This window comes from Boleophthalmus pectinirostris, unplaced genomic scaffold (genome assembly GCF_026225935.1).
Source record: "Boleophthalmus pectinirostris isolate CB_2022bp ecotype Guang Dong unplaced genomic scaffold, ASM2622593v1 HiC_scaffold_20, whole genome shotgun sequence".
In the NCBI taxonomy this organism is placed as follows: Eukaryota; Metazoa; Chordata; class Actinopteri; order Gobiiformes; family Gobiidae; genus Boleophthalmus; species Boleophthalmus pectinirostris.
Genome location: NW_026571153.1, coordinates 26,060,805 through 26,085,748, shown reverse-complemented (window position 1 = coordinate 26,085,748; position 24,944 = coordinate 26,060,805). Strand labels below are relative to the sequence as shown.

General features: G+C 38.1%; 1 protein-coding gene across 1 annotated transcript; it reads left to right on the top strand.

The window, feature by feature from the left end:
- The first annotated feature begins 3,121 nt into the window (after positions 1 to 3,121).
- Positions 3,122 to 17,583, top strand: usp12b (ubiquitin specific peptidase 12b). The gene is made up of 10 exons (XM_020917791.2): positions 3,122 to 3,319; positions 6,154 to 6,234; positions 7,081 to 7,164; positions 7,341 to 7,470; positions 8,064 to 8,341; positions 9,108 to 9,184; positions 9,282 to 9,365; positions 9,757 to 9,954; positions 10,564 to 10,642; positions 16,021 to 17,583. The coding sequence occupies exons 1-10, from the start codon at positions 3,272 to 3,274 to the stop codon at positions 16,120 to 16,122; spliced, it is 1,161 nt and encodes a 386-aa protein (XP_020773450.1). The 5' UTR covers positions 3,122 to 3,271; the 3' UTR covers positions 16,123 to 17,583.
- Positions 17,584 to 24,944: the final 7,361 nt, after the last annotated feature.

Sequence of the window (24,944 nt, the reverse complement as noted above, 5' to 3'; positions counted from 1 at the left end):
CTGAGTTTTATTTTAACACAATCTGACCAGAAAGAGCTGACTTGGTTGGAACTACAAGTGGGATGATTTGTGCTGTTCAAGTCTCTCACACATAAAATTACAGCCACAGGCATGAGCCAACAGCAAACAGGACAACCACCACTCGCACTGATCACAGGCTCCTGAAAATGTGCTGTTTGAATCCATTTCGTATTTTTCATACTGTTTTAAAACTTTTTTGTCAGTGTTGTGTGCATTCTGTCTCCATGGTAACTGCAGAAACATGAGAAATACATGTAGAACTCCCCCAGTGTGATGTTGCTTGTAAAATATGAATTATTGGTCTATAGAATGCTGTGATGCAATTTGAAACCCAGCAATTAGTTAAATAGGTTATGTACTTTTTGGTCTTTGTCTCATAATAAAACTGTTGTATTATATGGCCTACACAGCAAATTCAAGTGTTCATTTAACTCATATATTGTTAATTTTAACACTTTTACCATGTCATATGGGGTCCACAATAAAATGAGTTAAAACTACACTTTCCAAAGTGTAGAAGGCTCAACACTGGTAAAGTGATGTAACCACACTCCTCATAGTTGATTCTGACACTGATTAAGATCTGATTTTTTTACACTAGTGTATCATGAAAAACTAATAACTCTATATTGCTATGTTTGAACACTTGATGAAGTAGAAATAGTGTAGAGTGTTCTTCATGTTACACTATTCAATAGTATCTCTTTCTTCACTAAATACGGTGTAAATGCTGTGGTCATTCAAGTTCATAATCCCTTTTAGAAAAGTAAAATAATGAAAACCACCACAAAATTCCATTTCAGCTTAACTTGTATTAAAACAAAGCACATCATACAATCAACTCAATTTAACCAAGTCATATGACACAATACTATTTCTGGAAAATCCAACTGACAGCAGGAATTCTCTGTGGCCTCAACAGTTGGTCACAATGATTGTCATTTATTTTTTTAAAGTTGATTTTTCAATGCAAGCAGTCCATGGATGAATCAAGATCTCCATTTGAATAGAATTCAGGCATGCTCATCTCCAAAAATGAGATCTTGCAAAACCGGGCTATGCAATACTTATTGAGCCATGAATAAAAATTAAAAAGTAAATATATAGTAAATATATTATGGTGCATATATCATTATTTGTTTGTTCCTATTAAGCAGGTTACGATACTCTGTTGCATGAGCTGTACGTTTTTGTATACATGAACCATTCAAATAATTAACGAAGAGTTAATTTGAAAAAAATTTAGCCCCTTAGAAAAGGTAATTTTTAAATGCAAGACCCACAAGAAACAAAACACCTAAATGCCATTAATCACAAAAATACAATGAGATTAAGGAAAAAATTACAACTACTTAGCACATAAGCAAAATTCAGTTAGTGAATTACGAAATTATTATCAGTTCAACCATTTCTTGACACACTTACAAATCTCTGACGAGATGGTTAATGGCTTGAGCCTTCATCTTTCCACTGCAGCCTTTAGGAGCTGGGGATGCATGTGAACCAGCAGCAAGACACTCACCCTAAAGAAAATACAAAAATAAATAAATTAAAAAAAAAGTATCATTACTCTTTTTGACTAAAGGTCAATAGCATGTTAAGATATTGTATTGGGTAAGACATCATACTTGAAGATATTTAATTTTTACAGAATACTACTACCTTTTGATTCAAATTATTGTAATAATTCTACCTTTGATACAGTATCCTTCCTCAACACGCTACACAAAAGTGTGGTGACAACAATGAAATAAACGTACATTATTTTATCGCCAACATTTTTGTATTTATCTCTTGAAATGGCTCATAAATAGCTCATAACTGTCCTAAATCGTTATATTACATACAGTGAGTGTAGGGCAGGTGTCACAAGCATTACAATGACATAATGTGTTATGACCTAATACATTTACTTGCATCACTATTTACAGATATTGTACTTTCTTCTCACTGTGAAAATACAAGGCATGAGTACTATTTCATGTTTCATCCTCGCAACTGCATTAACTTTAAATGACAAATAAGATGTTTCGTCCAGTTACTTTTAACTTAAGTTACTTGAGTAGTTTCCCCGAATACTTTTAGTCTTAGAAACTTAACACATTTTTTGGACTTCTTCTTTTTACTTAAACTTGAGAAATTGTTTTTTTTTAAGTAATGTTACTCTTACTTCAGTACAATTTGTGGCTATTTTTCATTCCAATTTTCATGGACATCAGTGACAGCAACATTGATTGTCACAGATAAGTTAGTTAGCTTACTACCTCTCAATACTACTACTAGTATTAGACCTTCAGTTCTCCTGCTGGAAACATTACAAAAGCCCAACACTGATGTAGTATGATATTCAAAATAGACATTTTCTAAGTGTTTGACGTTAACACTGTGAATCAACAACTACACATTTTTATGTCAACACTGTGAATCAACAACTACTTATTTTACTCTACAGCACTGTCATAGTTGAAATAACTCTTGACTATGTTGAAACATCTGGATGTTCTTCACTTTACTCACAACAACACCAACACTGTTAATTTAACACTTTTCAATTTGCTGTGTATGTCAGGGGTCTCCAACCTGTAAACTACCAGTAGGTCTTCAACCCCTGCCAAGTGGCTCGCCAAAAAATTTCTGAATTACACATATTGTCCAGAATAACTCAAATTTGATGAATTAAATGCCTATTATTATTGTAAATCTATCATTTTGATGCCTGACTTTGTGCACTCATAAATGAATAATGTTTTGTTTTATCTAACTGGACCCCATCTAAGTCTTGCCATGGCTCTTATGTATACTTTATTTCCTGCGGCTGCTAAATCGTAGCTCTGACATTTTCGTTTTGTAAAGGAAAAATGTTGACCCCTGGCCTATGGAGTAAGCCTAGGTCTGTTTATTTTTGACTAATTAAGGGTGTATTAAGCCTTCATTTACCAATTTAAGCCTCTTTAAATGATAAGAACTGCGTGTGAGCTTCAAACAGTAAACACAACTTTTTAAATAACACTAAACAGACCAATTCAAAATACCAAATCATCCCGTAATCTGTGACCCTGACGTGCGCCGCGGTGACGGAGCGGTGACGGAGCGGAGCGGAAGTCCCGGAGAGCGCAGAGTCTCGTAGCCGGGGACCAGAGCCTGACAGGCGTGTACAGCGGCTCCCTCTGCAGCCTCCACCGCTCCGAGTCCCACCGGGAGCGGCACCTTTTCCAACCGGGCTTCGCAGCAGCATGGAGGAGGCTCACGGATGGAACTACTCATGACAGTCCGGAAGATCGCCTCCATTTGTACGATGGTGAGTGGAACGGCACGCGGCTGACGCTAAGCTAAAGCGGCGCGCACAAATCCCAGGCGTTTGAAATATGCAGGCAGAGTTATAGGAGTGAATGTGACTTTTATTATGAAATGATTAAAGTTTAGAGTCAGTTTTGGGGTTATATGCTTAAGAAATTGTTAAGGAACAAGCATTTAGATAAATTTAAGATAAAAAAAAATATGACTGGGTTAAGTTATTTCACATAGTTATAAGTAGTTACACTTAATAACAAAATTGGTCAACATTTCACTTAATGCATTATTAAGATAATACAAAAATGTGTAATCCTGACATTAACACCTAATAATGATCAAAATGTGTAATAAATTTTTTAGTGTTTTTAAAGATAATGTTTAAAATTAGTGAAGTGTGACCTCGCCCCCGCGCGAAATGCCTGGGTTTTAGAGAATCGCACAGATAGCATCCATGCTAACCTCATAGGGCAATAATAACACAAGTCTAACATTAGTTTAATCCCGCGATACGAATGTTTTTACCGATCAGACACACTGCAGAAGGGTCGTTCATTATCCACATGAAGTACAAAGTGAATGCGGTGAAATTTAAAGTGTGATTTTGTGTTAAAGTAGTTTGTTTATGCGGGAAGGGCAGGGCACGCAGTCGCTAGCTTAGCCTGCTAACCTCATCCCAGATCAGAGCACAAAGTTGTTTACTCATCCCACTCGTAAATGGAATTCCTGGACTTTTGTCGTTATTCCACTTAAGTTTCATTTAACAAACGCATAATACACATTTATGTTGTAAAAGAGTGCTGATAAATGTTAAAGTAGTGTTATTAATAAACAAAACTGATCATGTCATGTGTCAGAGGCGAAACTCCCAGATAAAGAGTTGTATTTTTAGAGCTTTGTGGAAGAACACAGTCTGGGATCTTCTAGTGGATTTTGTTTATCTGTTGTTGTCCTCTTTCTGCTTTATGTTGGTGTAAAGTTCTCTGGGATTCTGTGGCAAACCTCTGCACATTTATGCTTAGAGTTTTATTATTGTTTGTGATGGAGCAAGTACCAAGTGCAGGGTGTGTTTAGAGGAGAATGAAGATGGAAAATTCCCGTCAGTATTTTGTAGATCTATTTCGAATAGGTTCAAATAGTTTATGGATATTATTCATACATTTTATTTATCATGTAGTAAGTAAGAACAGTGTGGTAGTACAGGATGTTGCAGTGTAAAAATTCATAAATTTTTGGGATGACATAGATGTAATTTGATGTTGACTGTTGAAACAGGTTTAGTTTTTTTTTAGAATTTTCTATATGTGTGTTTTGTACAACAAATTTAAAATGTAGCTGTATAGTAGTAGCAGTAGCAGTAGCAGTATCATTAGTACTGCGTAACAGTTTCATGGAATACTCATTTACTCTACACTCTGTGTTGGTAAGAGATACGATTTCATGGAATACTCATTTACTCTACACTCTGTGTTGGTAAGAGATACTATTTTATCAAATGAAACAGAAAACGCACACCAAAATTCTTGTAGAGGTGCAAATGCAAGGAACAGCTATTTAAAAGTTAAAAAAGCATTAGCACACTCAGATGGCAGATGTCTGAAAGCTTTCTTTATTTTAAAAATAACGTTTAAGGCAAAAAGCCTTTGTGAAATCATGTTTCTTGCTTTGGACCACAGTGTGGTCCACAGTGTTATCTAAAGCAAGAAAAGCTGTCCTGAGACACACTGACGGAAGCAAGGTAATGTGGGGGAAGTGTCTGTGAAAACAGAAGACATACACTACAAAAACAGAAGACACTACTACCGTACAGTTAATTCTTTGCTGATTGGAAATAATTGTTTTATGAGTGGAGCTTTGTGAACTGCAGAGGTCAGTGCCTCAGGTCAGTCAGTCTTCTGGCATCTCATGATCTGCTCATCTGACCCTGAGCCTGTACTGACCTGCACCTACACATTGCTCTTCTACTGGAATGGGACAATACAATAGGACTGTTACCACAGGACTTATTTAAACACAATATTAAAAAAATATAATAATGATATTTTTACATGTGATATAGTCCTCCATAGGGCTGTTGTTCTAAATTTGTTAGTGGATTAATCAGTCATTGGAGTCAACCAAAGTTTGTATTAGTGAACTTATTAAACCCAGAGTTGTGTTTTGTTTCATTCATACATATTTGAGTAATTTAGTAATTGGAGATGTAGACAGACTAATAAACTAGTTATTAGTCTGTCTACATCTCCAAAGCTCAAAATGCTCTGTTCCACCTTGTGATGTCAGGAAGCAGTAGTTTTCAAGTTAATAGCTACTTTTTTCAAGTTAACAGCTACCTTTTACATTTTGTTCAAGTGAAGGTGCATGGAGTTTAAAAACACAGTGGAGCACTACCTGTGTTACCACATGACATCACAAGGTGGAACAGACAAAATACTTTCTATTTGACAGAAGAACTCAGACTAAATATGCAGGACTTGTGCGTTAAACATTTTTGAATGAAACAAAACAGAATTCCAGGTATGTTTGTCATGAGGAAAATAGCGTAATATTGCTCTTTAAAGCACAAATATCGACCAACCCATAACCGGTTTCTCTGTAGGGAGCATTATTGTTGTTATTTGAAGGACAAGACAGGACACAGCTGCAAAAAAAGAGCTCAGAAACGCAGGAAAACGCCACAAAGAACAGGAAGCAGGAAGCATACAATACATTTTGGATGGGGAAAATATCTAATACAGGGCCTTTGAACAGTATAATAGCAATGACAGTTTAATAATAAATAATACAAATTCAATAATGCTGGAATAATAATGTATGATCTCTGTGTTTGTTTTTCCTCAGGGCGCCAATGCCTCTGCTCTGGAAAAGGAGATTGGACCAGAACAGTTCCCCGTAAATGAGCACTACTTTGGACTGGTTAATGTAAGTGCATTAGCCATCAGTTTAGTCACTCTCACCATTTTGTTGAAAATCAAACGCTTAAACAGGACCATGGACCATCATCTTGATCACAGGCTCCTGAAAATGCGCTGTTTAAATCCATTTTGTATTTTTTACTTTAGTTCTCAGATCAGATTTTTTTTGCCAGTGTTTGCTAATATGTGCAGTGTATCTCCATGGTAACTACCGAACGTTCATACATTCATACATAGACATACAGGCAGAACACCCCCAGTGTGTTGTCACTGCAACATATGGATTGCTGGGTTTCAGATGACATTACAACATTTTAGAGGTCAATCATTTAATACAGATAGGGCAGTTAAAGTTAATATTGTTCAAATGCGTATGTTCTTGGATCTAGTCACTCATAGAAATGATCTTGTTCAACATTTGAGCATTTGCCTTTTGGAGATTTCATGACAAAATATAGTGTAATCAATTGGGAAATCTGTCTTTTGCTTCCATCTGGGAAGAATCTGAAAACCACCAATTTAATTATTTCATTAAACAGACTGAAATCTGCTCTGGAAAAACTGTTTAACCATTTAAATGCAACAAAATGCAGAAGTACAGAGCATTATTCATTCACTCCACACTCCAGTGGTAAACTACTATTGTAGCCACATCTGCCCTAGGGCAGACTGATCTGTTGGCATACCCTGCTTGTCTCCATTAAGATAGACAGGCTTAATGCCATACTATGAAACATTCCAAGCAACAATAATATGGAGATGAGCAGGTGACTGACCCTCAGAAAAGTAACATTGTGCACCTTTAATTATAAAAGTATAAAACTAAAGCTGTCTGTTTGTGTTATTTTTGCAGTTTGGAAACACGTGTTACTGTAACTCGGTGCTGCAGGCTCTCTACTTCTGCCGACCGTTCAGAGAGAAGGTCTTGGCCTATAAGGTGAGTTTACATTTCAACAAGAGGAAAATCATCCAGCTTGGTTAACTTGACAAGTGCGTGGATCTCTGATAGGTGCTTGTAGGCCTGTCACAATAAAATAATGTGATAAATTAATTCCGAAAATACCACACCATAACACATTTCTTCCCAATTTGTTGTCAATTTGTGTTTAACAGGTGCAGCCCCGCCGTAAGGAGTCTCTGCTCACTTGTCTGTCAGACCTGTTCAACAGCATCGCCACGCAGAAGAAGAAAGTGGGCGTCATACCCCCAAAGAAGTTCATCTCTCGCCTCCGAAAAGAAAATGGTGAAAACCAAATTTAATGATGTTCAATAAAATCCCACTTAAAGGAGATTCTGATAAATGTACTTTTAAACCAAGTTATAATGGGTTTCTCTAATCATATGCACACTTTGTATTTATTTTGTATTGGGAGTGATTCATGCATGTTTGAGTAATATTTATTCTCCTGCATTCAAGACGTTATTGCTCCAATCTACTCCAGTTTTCACGGCCACGAGTATACGCCCACTACTTTGTACTTATTTCATCCTCCAGTTTTATTTTCTTAATCAGTGAAATATGTAGCGTCACTTAGTTATTTTGGTACAAATGAGAAAAAAAAATCCATTATTCGCGGTGTGTTCTGCAGCTATTCATAGGAGAGACCAACAGCTGCATGGCTCTTTGTTGTGATGACGTTTATCAGCTCCCACTGGACACTACAGTTCTCTAAAGCAGAAGTGTTGTTTCTTTTATTAAGTCATTTTAGATCCATATTGTGATTTAAAATGTCCATATTATAACATAAAGATCCACAGGTCATAGATTATAATTACATTCTTTCTTTAAACTGTTTATGTCCAGCGATGCCACAACTCCTCCTTTGTTTTCCTCAGAGCTGTTTGATAACTACATGCAGCAGGACGCTCACGAGTTTCTGAACTACCTCCTGAACACCATCGCTGACCTGCTCCAAGAAGAGAAGAGCCAAGAAAAACAGCACAACGGGAAGCTCATCCAAAATGGTGGCAGCGGTGGTGGAGGAGGAGGAGGGGGCGGAGTCAACGAGAGCGGGACCGACGGTGACGGGCACAAAGAGACACAAGAGACCTGGGTCCACGAGATCTTCCAAGGAACGCTAACCAATGAGACGCGCTGTTTAAACTGTGAAACTGTGAGTCCTCTGCTCCATCTGCTCCTCTGACCCTCTCCTTTGCTCCTTCTTGTTTCTGGCTTGGTCCATGTCTGTCCTTGATAATGATACATTAACTCTGGCCATGAAACAAAAACCTTCTGAATGATCTCATGAGTCAAATGGACAATATAAAGTGTTTTGGGAGCTGTTGCAACATCGGACAGATGATACTTGTTTTATGGTAACACAGTTCTCCACACTGTAAAAATAACATGTGATACAGTGAGTAGATTAGTAGTTTATATAAATACATTGTTTCCTAGTACTTTTTTTCTTGCATGAGCTTTTGCCACTCCTCCTTTTTATTCAACCAATTTATTGACAGCACGTCTTTAGTAGACTACAGCCTGCAGCGTTAGAGTCATAAATATCTGTTGTCCTTAAAGTTGCATTATGTAACTTTTTAGTACACGTCCTGCTTGTCTCCATGGAGATGTTATTGCTTTGCATTCAGTGTTCAACGATATAAAATTATACAACTCTATAGCAACAAATGGGTGATGCTACTAGACTAAATTAATGGTCAGGTCTAGGGAGAGGCAGCCCCACTCACAGTAAAAATGTATGTTATTCCAAGATATTTTTTACCAGTATAAACACTTGTAATGTAAAAAAAGATAAATGTAATGCGACACCATGGAACATTCCAGGCAAAGCAATAACTTTTCCATGTTGACTGGCAGATGATGGACCTTCCACCAGAAAGTTGCATAGTGCATCTTTAATAATAAATGTGTGTTTTTAGGTGAGCAGTAAAGATGAAGACTTCCTGGATTTATCAGTTGACGTGGAACAAAACACGTCCATAACGCACTGCCTCAGGTACCACTCCTGTTCTGTGTCATTATTTATAATAACAGTATAATGACAGTGTAATGACAGTGCATATGTTTAAACTCTCATGTCTTGTGTGTTTCAGGGGCTTCAGCAACACAGAGACTCTGTGCAGTGAGTATAAATACTACTGTGAGCAGTGCCGCAGCAAACAGGAGGCTCAGAAGAGGTCAGACATGGACATGTATTTTTTAGAGTTATTATTCATGTATTAAGCAAAACCCAGATACTAATCACAAATAAAACTAGTATCAAATGTAGATTCAGGATTGAGCTACACTGAATAGGAATGACATAACTGTGAAAAAAACTCCTGAAGAGTTTTATATGGTACTAACATTTCCAACTTGATTTTGATATCACTATGACTATATCAAAAACCAAACTTTTTTTATGTAGAACAAAAAAGGTCACATATACGATGTGTGAGCGCTCTGAAGGGGGAGTGACTTAATGTTAATACGTTGTTTTTTGTGAATATAGCATTTTTAAATTAATTAAAGGTGACATGGTGATAATTTTTGAGTGAATATATCTGAAATCCTCATGTTTGTGTTCAGGATGCGAGTGAAAAAGCTGCCGATGATCCTGGCTCTGCACCTGAAGAGGTTTAAATACATGGACCAGCTTCATCGTTACACCAAACTGTCCTACCGTGTGGTCTTCCCCCTGGAGCTCCGCCTCTTCAACACCTCCGGAGACGCCACCAACCCAGACCGAATGTACGACCTGGTGGCTGTGGTTGTGCACTGTGGAAGGTACTGAGCCAGGACTAGACCGGAACTAAACCAGGACTGAACACAGGACTGAGCACAGGACTGAGCACAGGACTGAGACAGGACAGAGCCAGGACAGAGCCATGGCTAAATCAGGACTAAATCAGGACTAACCCAGACCACATGTATGACCTGGTGGCTGTGGACGTGCACTATGGGAGGTACTAAGCCAGGACTAAAACAAGGACTAAAATGGGGACTAAAAAGGGACTAAAAAATACTAAAAAGGGATTAAACCAGAGACTAAATCTGTAACTAAATCAGGAATGAAACAGATTTTATTTTATATTATTTGTCACTTTGCAAAGGTATTTTCACTTTCCTACCTTTCAATACCTCAGTCAGTAGTAGTATAGTATCGTTCACACATCCCTAATCCGTATCTCTGTTAAACCTGCTGTTTTTGTAGATTGGCTGTTTACAGATGTTTGCTTCACTTTTTTGTGATAAACTGTGCAGTCTTAATCTGTTTTCACACCTCTTTAAACTGTTTCTATAAACCTTTAGCTGGATTACGTCATACTCTTGTGAACTCTTTCATTATCGTCAGCATAATCCTCACCTGCGGTTGTTTTGTTGTTTGTTTTTCAGCGGTCCGAATCGGGGACATTACATCACCATTGTCAAGAGCCATGGCTTCTGGCTGCTGTTTGACGACGACATCGTGGAGGTGAGAAACCAAAATACACTGGGTACATCAAAACAACACAAACACATAAACAAAGCCAGGGACAGGTTTAAAGCTTCACTATGTAATTTTTATGGTTGGGGGCCTGTGGTCTGCTTGTCTTTAGATGTGTTACATTGCCAGTAATGTTCCACAGTATGGCATTAAACCTGTCTATCTTGCATCATATCAATAACTAAGGCTACGTTCTGACTGCAGGGCTTAACGCTCAATTCTGATTTTTTTGTGAAATTCGATGTTTTTTGCAAGGTCGTTCACATTTCCAATTAAATGCGACTTGTATGTGACTCCAGTGTGAACAGTAAACGGCCCGAAAGTGTCCCGCATGTGCACTGGAGGACACGATGACGTCAACCGCAGCGAGCGTGCTCTGTGTTTACGGAAGTTGTCCAAACATGGACACGAGCATTGAGCACCTGGCGATTTTAAAGTTTCTCTCGTACCGGAGCCAGAACATGAACAACTTACTTGTTTTAAGGAGGAGATTGAGAAGGAGAAGGACGAGGTTTTTGGCTGTGGCGTTTTGTGGGGCAGCGGCAGCGACGTCCGTTGAAAGGAACGTGTGAATTCGGAGACGGAGCCGTGAGTGGTGATGTGCTTCGCTTCAGTGACACGGAGTTCATTAACAATTTTCGCCGACTTCAGCGCAGAATAGTGACGTTTGTGGCTTGTTGATAACGTGTAGGTCGAATGAATGCGCTTTGGCCGTTAACACTGAAGTCACATATCAAAAGATCGGATATGTATCGGTTTCAGGACCACATATCCAATGACCTGGGTCGCATTTGAAAAAATCGGATCTGTGTCGTTCAGACTTTCATTAAAAGATCGGATACAAGTCACATAGAAGCCAAAAAATCGGATTTGGGTCACTTCAGGCTGCAGTCTGAACGCAGCCTAAAATACACCTTAAATAACATGCATTCTTACTGTGTGAGCTCGCCTCTCCAGGGATCTGACCTGTAACTTGACATACTTGTCTCCATGGAGATAGATGATTTAATGCCATACTGCAGTACATTCCAGTCATTGCAATAGCATCTCCATGGAGACAAGAAGGTAGGAGCTGGAGAGTCAGCCGCCTGTTGTCTCCAGGGATGTATTTGCTTTGACTGGAATGTTCCACAGTATAGCATTACATTTACCATGATCTCCAGGCAGGTCAAGTTCAAGGTCAGATCTGTGGTGTGGTATTCGGCCACAGTTGCAGGCCAAATATCGGATATCATATCAGCTCAAAAAGTCCATATCAGCCCGTCCCTAAAAGATTCTCATTGTTAATAAGGTCATCAGAATAAAGGGAATGAAATATAAAAGCAAGAGAAAAACATTTAATGGCATATTGTGAAACATTTCAAACTAAACAATAACATCTCCATGGATCTAGAAAAGTTTAATTCATGATTATTTTTACTCTACCAAAGGCTACGTTCAGACTGCAGGGCTTAATGCTCAATTCCGATTTTTTTGTGAAATCCGATGTTTTTGCGAGGTCGTTCACATTTCCAATTAAATGCGACTTGTCTGTGACTCCAGTGTGAACGGTAAACGGCCCGAAAGTGTCCCGCATGTGCACTGGAGGACACGATGACGTCAACCCCATGCGTCATCCGCAGCGCTCTGTGTTTACGGAAGTTGTCCAAACATGGACGCGAGCATTGAGCACCTGGCGATTTTACAGTTCTGGTTTCCGCCTGCTTCAGCGCAGAATAGTGACGTTTGTCGCTTGTTGATGATGTGTAGGTCGAATGAATGCGCTTTGGCCGTTCAGACTGAAGTCGCATGTCAAAAGATTGGATATGTATCGGTTTCAGGACCACATATCCAAGTGGCCTGGGTCGCATTTGAAAAAATCGGACCGTCATTAAAAGATCGGATACAGGTCACATAGAAGCCAAAAAATTGGATTTGGGTCACTTCAGGCTGCAGTCTGAACGCAGCCTATATAACAAAATACAAAAATAACATAAAGACAAGATAAACTGTGAGGACAAAATTCAGGAACTGTTTTTGAGTTTTTGGGCTCCTCTCCAAAGCCTGGAACGTTCCAGTATCTGAGCTCATGTGTTTTTAATAATAATAATAATAATATGATACATTTCCAACTGCAGCGAAGGTCTCACTGTGTCTCCAACTTCTCAAATCTGAATAAGAACATTTAAAATAAAGCACAAGTTTCACCAAGAGTTTAAAAACAGTGGATAAAGATTAGAATTTTAGAAATGTGTGTTTAGAAATTGGAGAGAAGAGTCAAGACTCACAGGGCCCTGCCACACAAGAAGGGCATGTGACACCCAAGAAGGACATCTGACACATATTGCTGGTGACTCGGCTAACCCTTCACCTTCACCTTCACCATTCTGTTGTAAAGTCTCTAAAGTCTCTAAAGTACAATTTGATAAGATCAGATTTCTTCATTAATAAATTAGGTATTAATTCTGTCTAGAATGTTTCACAGTATGGCATTAAACTTATTTGCAACCATGGAAACAAGCAGGCAACAACATCAGGCAAATTATAACTTCGATCTATGGAGAGGCAAGCCCACTCTCAGTATTACTGCATGTATTTCAACACATTTTTTCCTATTAAATACCTGTAATCCATGTGTACATCTAATGCCGTACTGTGGAACATTCATGGCAAAGCATTAACATCTCCATGGAGACGAGAACGGCGCAAACCCTCCACCGGAAAAGTTACTCATTGTACTGTTAAACTGTGGAAAAAAAAAAGCTGTTTATTTTGATCTGACTCTCATTAGAGTAATCCAACAACAAAATGAGGCTTGTTTTGTCTAATTCCCTTTGTCTCTTTGGATTCCACAAAAGTCCGATCTGATCCCTGCCTGGAAATCCTCATTTTTATTGTGTTTTTGAAGGCCACGTTAGGTGAAGAGAGAGCACATGTATCCACTTCACATTTTAACCACATGTTTAAGTTTGTGTCTGTTTCACAAGAATTCCCAGAACAGCCCAGGTCGCTACAATACTTTAAAACTCTATTACACTGAAGTTGATTCATTGGATTATCCGTGACTAGTTGGCTATTAAAATAATCATAATTGTATATTGATATTCGGACTCTTAAAAGACCTGTTATAACAAAGACAGTCCTATATTACAAAAATCAACTCTTGTGAGCGTTAAGCCTTGTTATAATTCTGTTACCTCTTCAAAAACAGACCTGCAGTTGTGTTTTGGAGTTTTGTTTCATTCACACATTTGAGTAACCCTTTATTATTAGTTTGTCTACATCTCCAAAGAGTGTTTTCTTTTTGAGAGAAGAACTCCGCCTAAATATGTAGGGCTTGTGTGTTAAAAATGTGTGAATGAAACGAAACACAACTCCAGGAATGTTTGAGATGAGGAAACATTATAACATAGAAAATAGTGTAATAGAGGCCCCTTACATTTGTGATTTTGTGTCAGCACATTCAAAAACTATTCAGGGAAGGTCCAGTTTTGTAATTTTTGAGTGATTCTTTCCAGTATCAAATGAGAATCTAGTTGTGAGTCTAGCCTTAATGTTGAACTGGTATTGAATTTTGATACCACCCTCCATTATTCCACCCTCCAGTCCATTATTGCATCACATTCCCTTGTTTATCTTTGGTCTCTGCAGGAGTTCGATCTCGTCCTGATTTGACCCGTAATGTTTTTCTGTTGCACAAAACACAAGACAAATGGAGATTAGCCTAAAGTCAGACACAGCTCTTCAGCTCTGGGCCCAGTCTGTGTAATAAGAAACAGTTTGGAGCACGTCTCTGGAGGAAAAACACTCAAATTTCACGGGCTGTTTCTCAAAATGCATTTTTATAACATATGGACATAAAGATCGCCCATTTTAGTAGCAGCTACATACACCAAACTTTATGATGTTGTACTTAAAGTGGGCTCATTCTGCAAAACTGGCTTTTCAGATCTTTTAACCATGTTATAATAGTTTTGTATTTGCACTGATTTGTGCATGTTTGAGTAAACTTTATTTTGTAATCAAGACGTCATTGCTCTGGTCTTCAGCCGTTTTCATATTGCCCAATGCTCTGTACTTACTTCCCTCTCATTTTGAATTCTTAATCAGTGAAACACATAGGATTCGGCAGTGTCACATTGCCATTTTAGTACAAATGGAAAAAAAATAAATACTGCTACTCGCTAGTGTGATCTGCAGCTATCCACAGGAGGTACAGACAGCATGCGGCGACACAGTGCAGCTCCCATTGGGCACCACTGTTTTCTAATGCAGAAATCAGCACACTTGTTTCTTTTATTAAGTTGTTTTAGATGAATATTGTGATTTAAAAACATTGAAAATATAACTTAATGATCGATACATGTCATAGATTTTAACTATAAAGCAGACACAAGCACAGTATGTCTTTTGACAAATAATACAGAATGATTCGTTGATATATTTACAAGTTTCAGCTCAAATTTGTTTGCCAATTTATAGTAAGATTTTGTTTTTATCAAATACTATTAAGGTTTTGCCTCTATGTCACAAAAGCATTGTTTATGTTGCCATATTGGAGGTCAAACTATCCACCTGGGCCAATGTGTCGTATTTGTGTGCGATAAAATAAGACGGATGGGCTGTGCGTTTTTCACTTTCAGGGGCACGAAATCCCCCGTTGGTCCTCACTTTTGGCAGCACGGAATCCCGCCCGGCCCGGTCCTCACTTTCACCGGGTTGGAATCTCAATTTCCACCACCCGGGATAGCTACAGTTCTGATGTTGACCCCCATTCTACTTCCCCTGGCTGTTATCAGGAACAGATGTGATGTCTTGGTGATCAACAAAGATCTCACTCATCCAGCGACAAAATATTTATAAACCTCTAACCCCTTGTAACTTTTCACTTCTTGGTTGCTGTAGGACGATGTAGAATGAATTAAGGAGTTAGAAATTTCTGGATATTGGAGGTGGGGCACAGAGTGAGCGTCAGAATTAGGAGCCTATTCCACAACCCAGGAGGATGACTTCAGCTTTATACCTTTCTAATGACGGTTGATCTAACGAGCTGGCAATTTTGGACAATTGCGGTCTTTAAAGTAGCAATAATTATATTGTAGTAACTGAATAACACCTTCCGGATCAACCCCAACCTTGACCTCCAGTATAGCTGCCAAAACATTAACTCCTTAAATCCTTAATATATCCATCCAAAATTATACCAAAATTCCCCTTTGTTTCTTTTTTTTTTTTTTTAATCTATAACTCTATCAAGTTTTCAAAATTATATATCCAAATGTTTGCAATTTTGGCCAGTGTTTCAACTTAAAATGTCATATCAAGTCTAACCTTTGATTTCAGCATAAACGTTCATGTTCATTTAATTGTGTGTTTGTGTTTTTCAGAAAATTGACGCTCAGGCGATAGAGGAGTTTTACGGTTTGACATCGGACATTTCTAAAAACTCTGAATCCGGTTACATCCTGTTTTACCAATCCAGAGACTGAAGCCCCGCCCCCCAAATCTGCAGCCCCGCCCCAACAGGAAACACTTAGCTTTTGCACACGAGCTAACGCCACAAACCCGGGCTTTTCCGACGGGACGAGCCAGAGACGAGACTGAACAGACTCAGAATGTCCGCCGCCTCCGCCAGGATCAAAACGAGCACCTTACAGTAACAAGACGACCGCTGATGGATTTGGAAGTGAGTGGAGATTCGTGAGCTTGGAAATGAAACAAGTAAAGAGACAAAATGTTATGTCTCAAGAGTTAAGCGTACTCTTACTTAAAGGTGCATTGTGTAGCTTTTCTGGTGGAGGCTCTACCACTTGCTTTTCTCCTTGGAGATGTTATTGCTTTGTCTGGAATGTTTTACAGTATGGTATTAAACGTTTCTATCTTCATGGAGACCAAACAGAACAAGTTACAGGTCAGATCTGTGGAGAGGCGACCTCACTCACAGTCAGCGTGCCTGTTTTACCAGGTATTTTTTGAGCTATAAAACCACCTGTAATTGAAGAAATGTAAGGTGACATCTCCATAGAAACAAAAGTTACACAGTGCACCTTTTAAAGTACAATTTGCTCCAAAAGTTCACCCTGGCTGCTCTTTTATGCTTTTTTTTATTTTCCAACTGAATCATGCCAAGGTTTTGTTGAATGTTATTTCTTTTATAAGTTTTCAAAAGCAGTTCTCACCAAACTTCTCATCTGAATCTCTGGCGGTCGCTTGCTCATTTTTACATAACAGTTTTTTCTGTTTTTCAGCTCAAAATAACACTAAAAAACACATGGGCTCTGTCTGCGCTCCTATTTATACATTTCGCCATAAACTCTCCATTCAAAAGCACTCTGTATTTATTAAATCATTGTAATTCATAGGTGTGGGAAGTGTCTCGCAAAAGGACATGACCACAGTAGGGATCGAACCTGCAACCCAAATATATAAACCACTAAAAGTTCAGGCATATTGATACCTTGCAGCTTATGTCACCAACATTGTCTGGGAGTGTGAAGCTAACTGGAGGCTCTGCTCTGTTTGAGGCCTAAACAAGTCCATGAGCATGTGCAGTGATCACAAGCTCCAGAAAATGTACGGTTTTAAAGGGACAGTTCAGAATTTTGGATATAGGGCCTCTTTTCCTAGTGAGCCAGAGTACTGTAGATATGTGGAGACACTTTTTGAAATAATCCATCCAGTCCTTGTATTTAGAGAGGTTGTTGATGCTAGGCTAGCACAAGCCAATGGCCATAGTTAGCCTGCCACTAAAAACAGTCTTACCCACTCCATAGTGTACCCGAGGCAAATCTATTATTACACCAGACTGTTGATGTGACTGTCGATAGAATAATTTTAGAAGTAAAACTAACCTTGTATTGTCATATGAATCATCACACGTTGAGGGACGATAACTATGGCCATTGACTTGCACTAGCCTAGCACCAGTAACCTCTGCAAATACAAGGATTGGATGGATTATTTCAAAAAGTGTCTCCACATATCTACACTACTCTGGCTCACTAAGAAATGAGACCCTATGTCCAAAATTCCAAACTGTCCCTTTGAATCCATTTTTAATTTTTTCTAGAATTTCCAGATGTTTAAAAAATATTGGTAGTTATTGCTATTGTGTGCATTGTGTCACCGTGGTAACTGCTGAACATTCCACCATATAAACATAAACATAAACACTCCCCTGCAAAGTATCAATACTTTATCTACAGTTAAAAAGTGTTCTTTTTATTTAAATAGAATGAACACACGGTGGAAAAATGTTTCACACACTAATACTAAAAATGCACTATGGAACTTTTCAGGTGTATGCCACTTGCTTGTTTCCATGGAGATGTTGATGCTTTGCTTGAAATGTTCCACACTGTGGCAATAGATGCATCACGAATTTTGGACGTCTGGTCATCACGCAATGCATACTGGAAGGATTTTCCGAAAAAGTGAGCACCAAACCATCATGTTTGTTTTCCCAGTGGGATGTGTCTATTGACAAAGTCAGTCTTTTCTAGTCTTTTGAACCATATCACTTTTGTTTCTGGTTCTGATTTTGTCATATTTTAGTTTTGGGATTCGGACATCGTAATTGTGTGGTTGTTGGATGTCTTAACACTGGAAAATAGCTCGGGAAATGGACTTCGGAAGTTTGCGAACCCCATAAATGCAAAAGGGAATCAGATCTGTGTGAATCTATATGAAACCTCTCTTCAAACTGTTTCTCTTTCCAATGGAATTGAAAAATAGTCAGATGCGAAGGTGATGGGCAGTATTGATACACAGGAAAGACGAAAAAGGAAACCTTTGACTGCCTAAATCATTACGAGTTGGCAGTGAACATTTTGTATGTGGAGCACCATCAAAGTGGGATCCCGTTTGTTAAGCGAGAGGTACAGAAGACAAACAGACTGAGCTCAGACTTTCTTGTTCGACTGTCTTTACAGCAACATCATGTCTTGGTCTCTTTGCAGTGGAAGGTGTTTTTTGGCGAACAGCTGGTGCCTTTCGCTTTGGAGTTGACTTTTTAAATTCGTAACCAAGGTAGAGTGAGGGATCTGGATTTTGCTTTATTGGCGCTCCACATATAAAATGTTTGCTGCAAACTCGGGGTGATTTAGGCAGTCAAAGGTTTCCTTTTTCATCTTTCCTGTGGATCAATCCTGCCCATCGCCTTTGCCTTTCACTATTTTTCAATTCCGTTGGGAAGGAAAACAGTTTGAACAGAGGTTTGCAGTCACACACATCTGATTCTCATATGCAGTTATGGAGTTCGCAAACAAATTTCTTGAGACGTTTTCACTGTTAGAACATCCAACAACCACACAAACGAAAAAGATATGACAATATCAGAAACAAAAGAGATCTATACTTCAAAAGACTAGAAAAGACTGGCTTTGTCAATAGACGTTTCCCACTGCGAAAACAAACATGGCGATTTGATGCTCACTTTTTCGGGAAGTCCTTCCCAGTATGCATTGCGCAATGACTGGAAATCTGAAATTCGTGATGCATGTATAAACTTCAGGGCTATAGAGTGGCAATCCTGCTCACAGTGAGAATCCATTTTTTTGTGGTCTGTATGGCAATAAAAACACGTTTAATTGAACTTTTCCAAGATAAGTTTAATGCTATAATGTGGAACATTTCAGGAAGAGCAAAAAATCTCCATGGGGAACAGCAGATGGCAGACTCTCCCCTAGAAATGTTACATAGTGCACCTTTTAATACGATATATTGGAAATTGTTCTGTTATTTAAACAATTTTTCAAATTTTTCCTTTGTTTTGAATTCCCAGTTGCTTGAAAATCATGTGTCTTCTTTTGAAAATGCACAAAAACCATGACAAAGCACATATTTTGAATTTCTAGGTGCATTGTGTAGCTTTTGTGTTGGAGGGTCCGTCAGACTCTTTTCTCTACGGCGATGTTATTACTTCATCTGGAATGTTTCACAGTATGGCATTAAACCTTTCTATCACCATGGAGACCAAACCAGACCAAGTTACAGGTCAGATCTTAGAGAATACCTGTTTTTTGAAGTATTTCTGAGCTATAAAACCACCTGTGATTGAATAAATGTAAAGTAGAGCTGTTTAATGTCATACTGCGGAACTTTCCAGACCAAGCAATGACGTATCTATAGAAACAAGAAGGTGACAGACCCGCCAATGACCTGAAAATGCTGAAAGAGTGTTTATTTAAATGTGTTAATGTTCTAAAAATGGTCTATAGTTTTCAGATGTCTCTCTCTGTTGATTTTGTTTTTGTTTATCTTGTGTTGAGGCAGCTCAGATCACTCAAAGATGTTTTGTGTAACCAGTGGATTACATGACAAGACGTGTACATAAAAATATATATTGGAATTATTATAAATGCTTGCTTGAAATAATCACAAGTGTAACATTTTGAAACTATGAAAAATTGGTTTCAAAATTAGAATTCTTGTTTGTTTGTTTTATTTTGGAGGAAACACTAAACTGGGCGTGAAGCATTCTACCAAAAGCTTTTATTCAAGACGACCAGTAAAAAGTTTGGAGACACTTTTTCATTTGTATTTCTTCTTTATTTACGTGATTATTTCAATTGTAGATTCTCGGTGAAAGCGTCAAAACTATGGAAGACATACCGTATTTTCTGCACTATAAGGCGCTCTGGATTATAAGGCGCACTGTCATTGAATAGTCTATTTTTGAACTTTTTTCACATATAAACTGCCCCGGACTATAAGGCGCATTAAAGGAAACACAACAGTTAGATAAGTCAGTCAAACTTTATTTAACGGGTTCACAATAACTTTCAACTTTGTTCAATTGTAACGTGTAAAAAAAAAACGCTGTCTGAGATGCTAAATTGTTAGTGTTTTCACAATAACTCATAATTGTTCAAACAGTTGGCCGATTACAGCGTCCAGTACGCCCACATCCCTCTCGTCATTATCTGAGTCAGTGTGGTTACTGTTACCTGGCAGTTCAGTGATGATTCTGGTCTTGGTGAAAGCTCGGACCACAGTTGATACTGATCCTTAGCCCAGGCGTCCACGATCCATTGGCAGATCGTGGCTTAAGTCGCTCGGCGCTGTCTTCTCTGTCTTGGTGAATGTGTGTTCTCCTTCTCTCATCCACTGCTCCCACGCAGCTCGCACTTTCACTTTATAATAGCCTTGAGTTTAAAGTGAGCGTTGTAAGTGTGTCTCTTGACAGGTGCATTTTGATATTAAAAGGAATCACAGTATGTATTACTCCTCGATACTCCTGACTACGGGAGCCGTAATGCTGCATGTGAAGCGGCTTTGTAGTTTACTAAAATCGTACTAAGACACCCCAATAAATTCAGGCGCAGTTGTTTTTTGATTAAATTAAATTCTTTTAAGTGCACCCTATATTGTTCAAAGTACGGTATGTGGGATGAAGCAAGCAAAAAATTTTACTCAAAATAACTTCTTTTAAATTGTAGACTGTTAAAGCTGCACTACGTAACTTCTAAGGTGGAGATTCTGAGGGTCTGCTGCTTGCTCGTCTCCACGGTGATGTAATTTTTTTGCTTAGAATCTCCCACAGTATGGCATTAAACACATTTGCCTTGTATTTATTCAATTACAGGATTTTTAGAGCTCAAAAATACCTTGAAAAACATGAATTCTCACTACACGCAGATGTAACTAGTATCCGCTGTGATGATAACCAATTTTATTTCAATACTGTGAAATAATCGAGGCAAAGCGGCGACATCTCCAGGGGGACGAGCAGAAAAGTTACAAAGTGCACCTTTAAAAATATCCACCCTTTGCTTTCTACGTCGGTTTTGCACTTTTAGCGTTTCTTGACCCTGAAATCACACGGCTCTGAAGTGGAAACCATTTCAGGAGACTTTATCAAGAAACTTTTTAACATGGACCAGGTAGCGCTCACCTTTCTCCTGTTTTCATAATAACATTTTTAGAGTTCTTTCACGTTTTTCTCCTCTACTTAAAGGTGCGTTGTGTAATTTTTCTGGTGGAGGCTCCGTCAGGGAGATGTTCTTGCTTTGCCTGAAATGTTCCACAGTATGGCATTAAATGTTCAGTTACAGGTGTTTTTATTGCTTTAAAACAACAAAAAAAAGCTGACCTGTAACTTGGCTTGCGTGTCACTTTTTGGTCTCCATGGAGATAGATTCATTTAATGCAATACTAAGGAGGACTATTAGGTAACGGACCCAGAAAAGTTACACAGTGCACCTTTAATTCCATGTCTTGCTTCATATATTTGATATTTTCTTGGGGTAGTTAAAATGTTGAAATGTTAAAAAAAATGACTTTTGACTGGTCTTGTACTTGAAATGTCCCTCCAGGGCTCCTGTAATCACAATAATGATTTTGCCTCAAATGGAGTTAATGCTGCATTGTGTAACTTTTCTGGTGAAGGATCTGCTGCCTGCTTTTCCCCTGGTTGGAGATGTTATTGCTTTGCCTGGAAAAGAATCTATCTCCATGGAGGTCAGATCTGTGGAGAGGCGACCAAAAATACCTGGAATTGAATAAATGCAGTTTCAAGTTTAATGCCGTACTGTGGAACATTCTAGGCAAATCTGTAAATTACCATCTCCATGGAGACCAGCACCAGAAAAATTACACGTGCACCCGTCATTTTAACTCTACAGAATTCTCAGTCTGTTTCCATGGCAACCTCGGATAAACATTACCTCTCATTAAAAGAACATTAAGTATTATTTTTGTTATTTATTCGCTCATTTAAGAAGCTGTTTTTTTTTTGTTTGTTTTTTTTCTGTCACATGATCACTTTGGTGTAAATGCAGTTCAAAGTTTGGGATTAAAGTTCTGGACTGAAATAAAACACAAACTTACAACTTTACCGGAGCTGTTTTCCTTGTTTTAAATGTTGAAAAATGTCTTTACTCCCGCTTAAAGCTGCACTCTGGAACTTTTCGGGTGGTGAGTCTGGCAGCTGCTTGTCTCGTGATGTTTATACTACTACTACTACTACTACTACTACTACTACTACTACTACTACTACTACTACTACTACTACTACTACTACTACTACTACTACTACTACTACTACTATACTACTACTACTCCTCTTAATACTACTACTACTACTCTTAATACTACTACTACTCCTCTTAATACTACTACTACTCCTATTAATACTACTACTACTACTTAATACTACTACTACTACTACTACTACTACTACTACTACTACTACTCTTAATACTACTACTACTCTTAATACTGCTGCTACTACTACTCTTAAATTAAGAGTAGCAGTAGTATTAAGACACTTAATACTACTACTACTCTTAATTTAAGTGTCTTAATACTACTGCTACTCTTAATATTACGACTACTACTACTCCTCCTATTAATACTACTGCTACTCCTTTTAATATTACTACTACTACTACTACTACTACTACTACTACTACTACTCTTAATACTACTACTACTACTCTTAATACTACTACTACTACTATTAATACTACTACTCCTATTAATACTACTACTCCTATTAATACTACTGCTACTCCTTTTAATATTACTACTACTACTACTACTACTCTTAATACTACTACTACTACTATTAATACTACTACTCCTATTAATACTACTGCTACTCCTCTTAATATTACTACTACTACTACTACTCCTATTAATACTACTGCTACACCTTTTAATATTACTTACTACTACTACTACTACTACTACTACTACTCTTAATACTACTACTACTCTTAATACTGCTACTACTACTACTCCTCTTAATACTACTGCTACTACTTTTAATACTACTACTACTCCTATTAATACTACTACTACTACTACTACTACTACTACTACTACTACTACTACTACTCTTAATACTACTACTACTACTCTTAAATTAAGAGTAGTAGTAGTATTAAGTGTCTTAATACTACTACTACTCCTATTAATACTACTGCTACTCCTATTACTTACTACTACTACTACTATTAATACTACTACTACTACTATTAATACTACTACTACTCCTATTAATACTACTACTACTCCTCTTAATATTACTACTACTACTACTACTACTACTACTACTACTACTACTACTCCTATTAATACTACTACTACTACTACTACTACTACTACTATTAATACTACTACTACTCCTCCTATTACTACTACTACTACTACTACTACTACTACTACTACCTCTTATTAATACTACTTGTAGGAGCCATACGGGGGTTTTCACAACGCAGTGAAATTCCTAATATGATAATAATGTCCATCCTTCTTTTCTGGCCACCAAATTTGATCAGATCCAGACAGGCAGACTAAAACAGTTCAGCACAGATCTCCTTTGTGGTAAAGCTGCATTGTAGTTTCACATGGGCTGATATTTTTTCACACAGGCTGACGTTTCATTTCGCACCTGCTCCCGTCACAAAGCCGCTGGAAATACAGGAGGAAAAGACGTCCCTGTTTACCCAGTTTTGAGTCCTGTGTCCCCTGTCCCACTAGATTTACACAAACCAGTGATTTGTCCCAGTTTTATACAAGAGATGTCTCATGTGTCACTATTTTTGACCAATCTGACCCCTGCCTTAAAACCTTAAAAACAGTTCTTGGCACCGTCAGTACAACCCGAGGTCTCAATATTAGGCCTTTCAAATAAATTACAAACAGAAACTGAGAAGTGTGAACGCAATATTTACATGTGATCTGGGTTTTTCCTATTCTCTTGTTTCTGTAATTTGGTCATTTATTTATCTCCATGTTACACATTTCCCCCTCACTTGGTGAATTTTCAGGAATTGAACTAAATATTTGTAATAACCTCGTTCTATTAATATAATATGAGAATGCATTTTTAAAATACAGACCGTGAACTGATGCTTACGAGAGAACCATTCTAAAATAAAGACTAAAAAACAAGAGTACAAAAACAGGGAGCTGATGATGTCCCTATAACTAAGGGTGCTCATGAAAAAGGTTACTCTGTTAGAAAATCTTTAAAAGCCTTTATTTTGAGAGGGCAAGTTTGGTCATCTTCCATCATCTCTCTTCATCAGTGCTTGGTAGGTTGAAGGAAACAGTGCATCTCCTGTTGTATTTCTTGCCCAAGTGTATGCACAAGAGCATTTCAATGTTTTTCAAGTCGTGTTTTTTTTTTTTTTTTTTTTTTTTTTTGTCACACATTTGTAAATTTTTGTGTAGGTGCACTTTGAGAGCATGTCCAGCAGAGGGCGCACTGGTCCGTCTCACTGCTTCCACATCTGCAGAGTCGGTAATAAACATGAGCTACATACAGAACATACCTCCAGCACAGGAACAACTGACTGAGAGC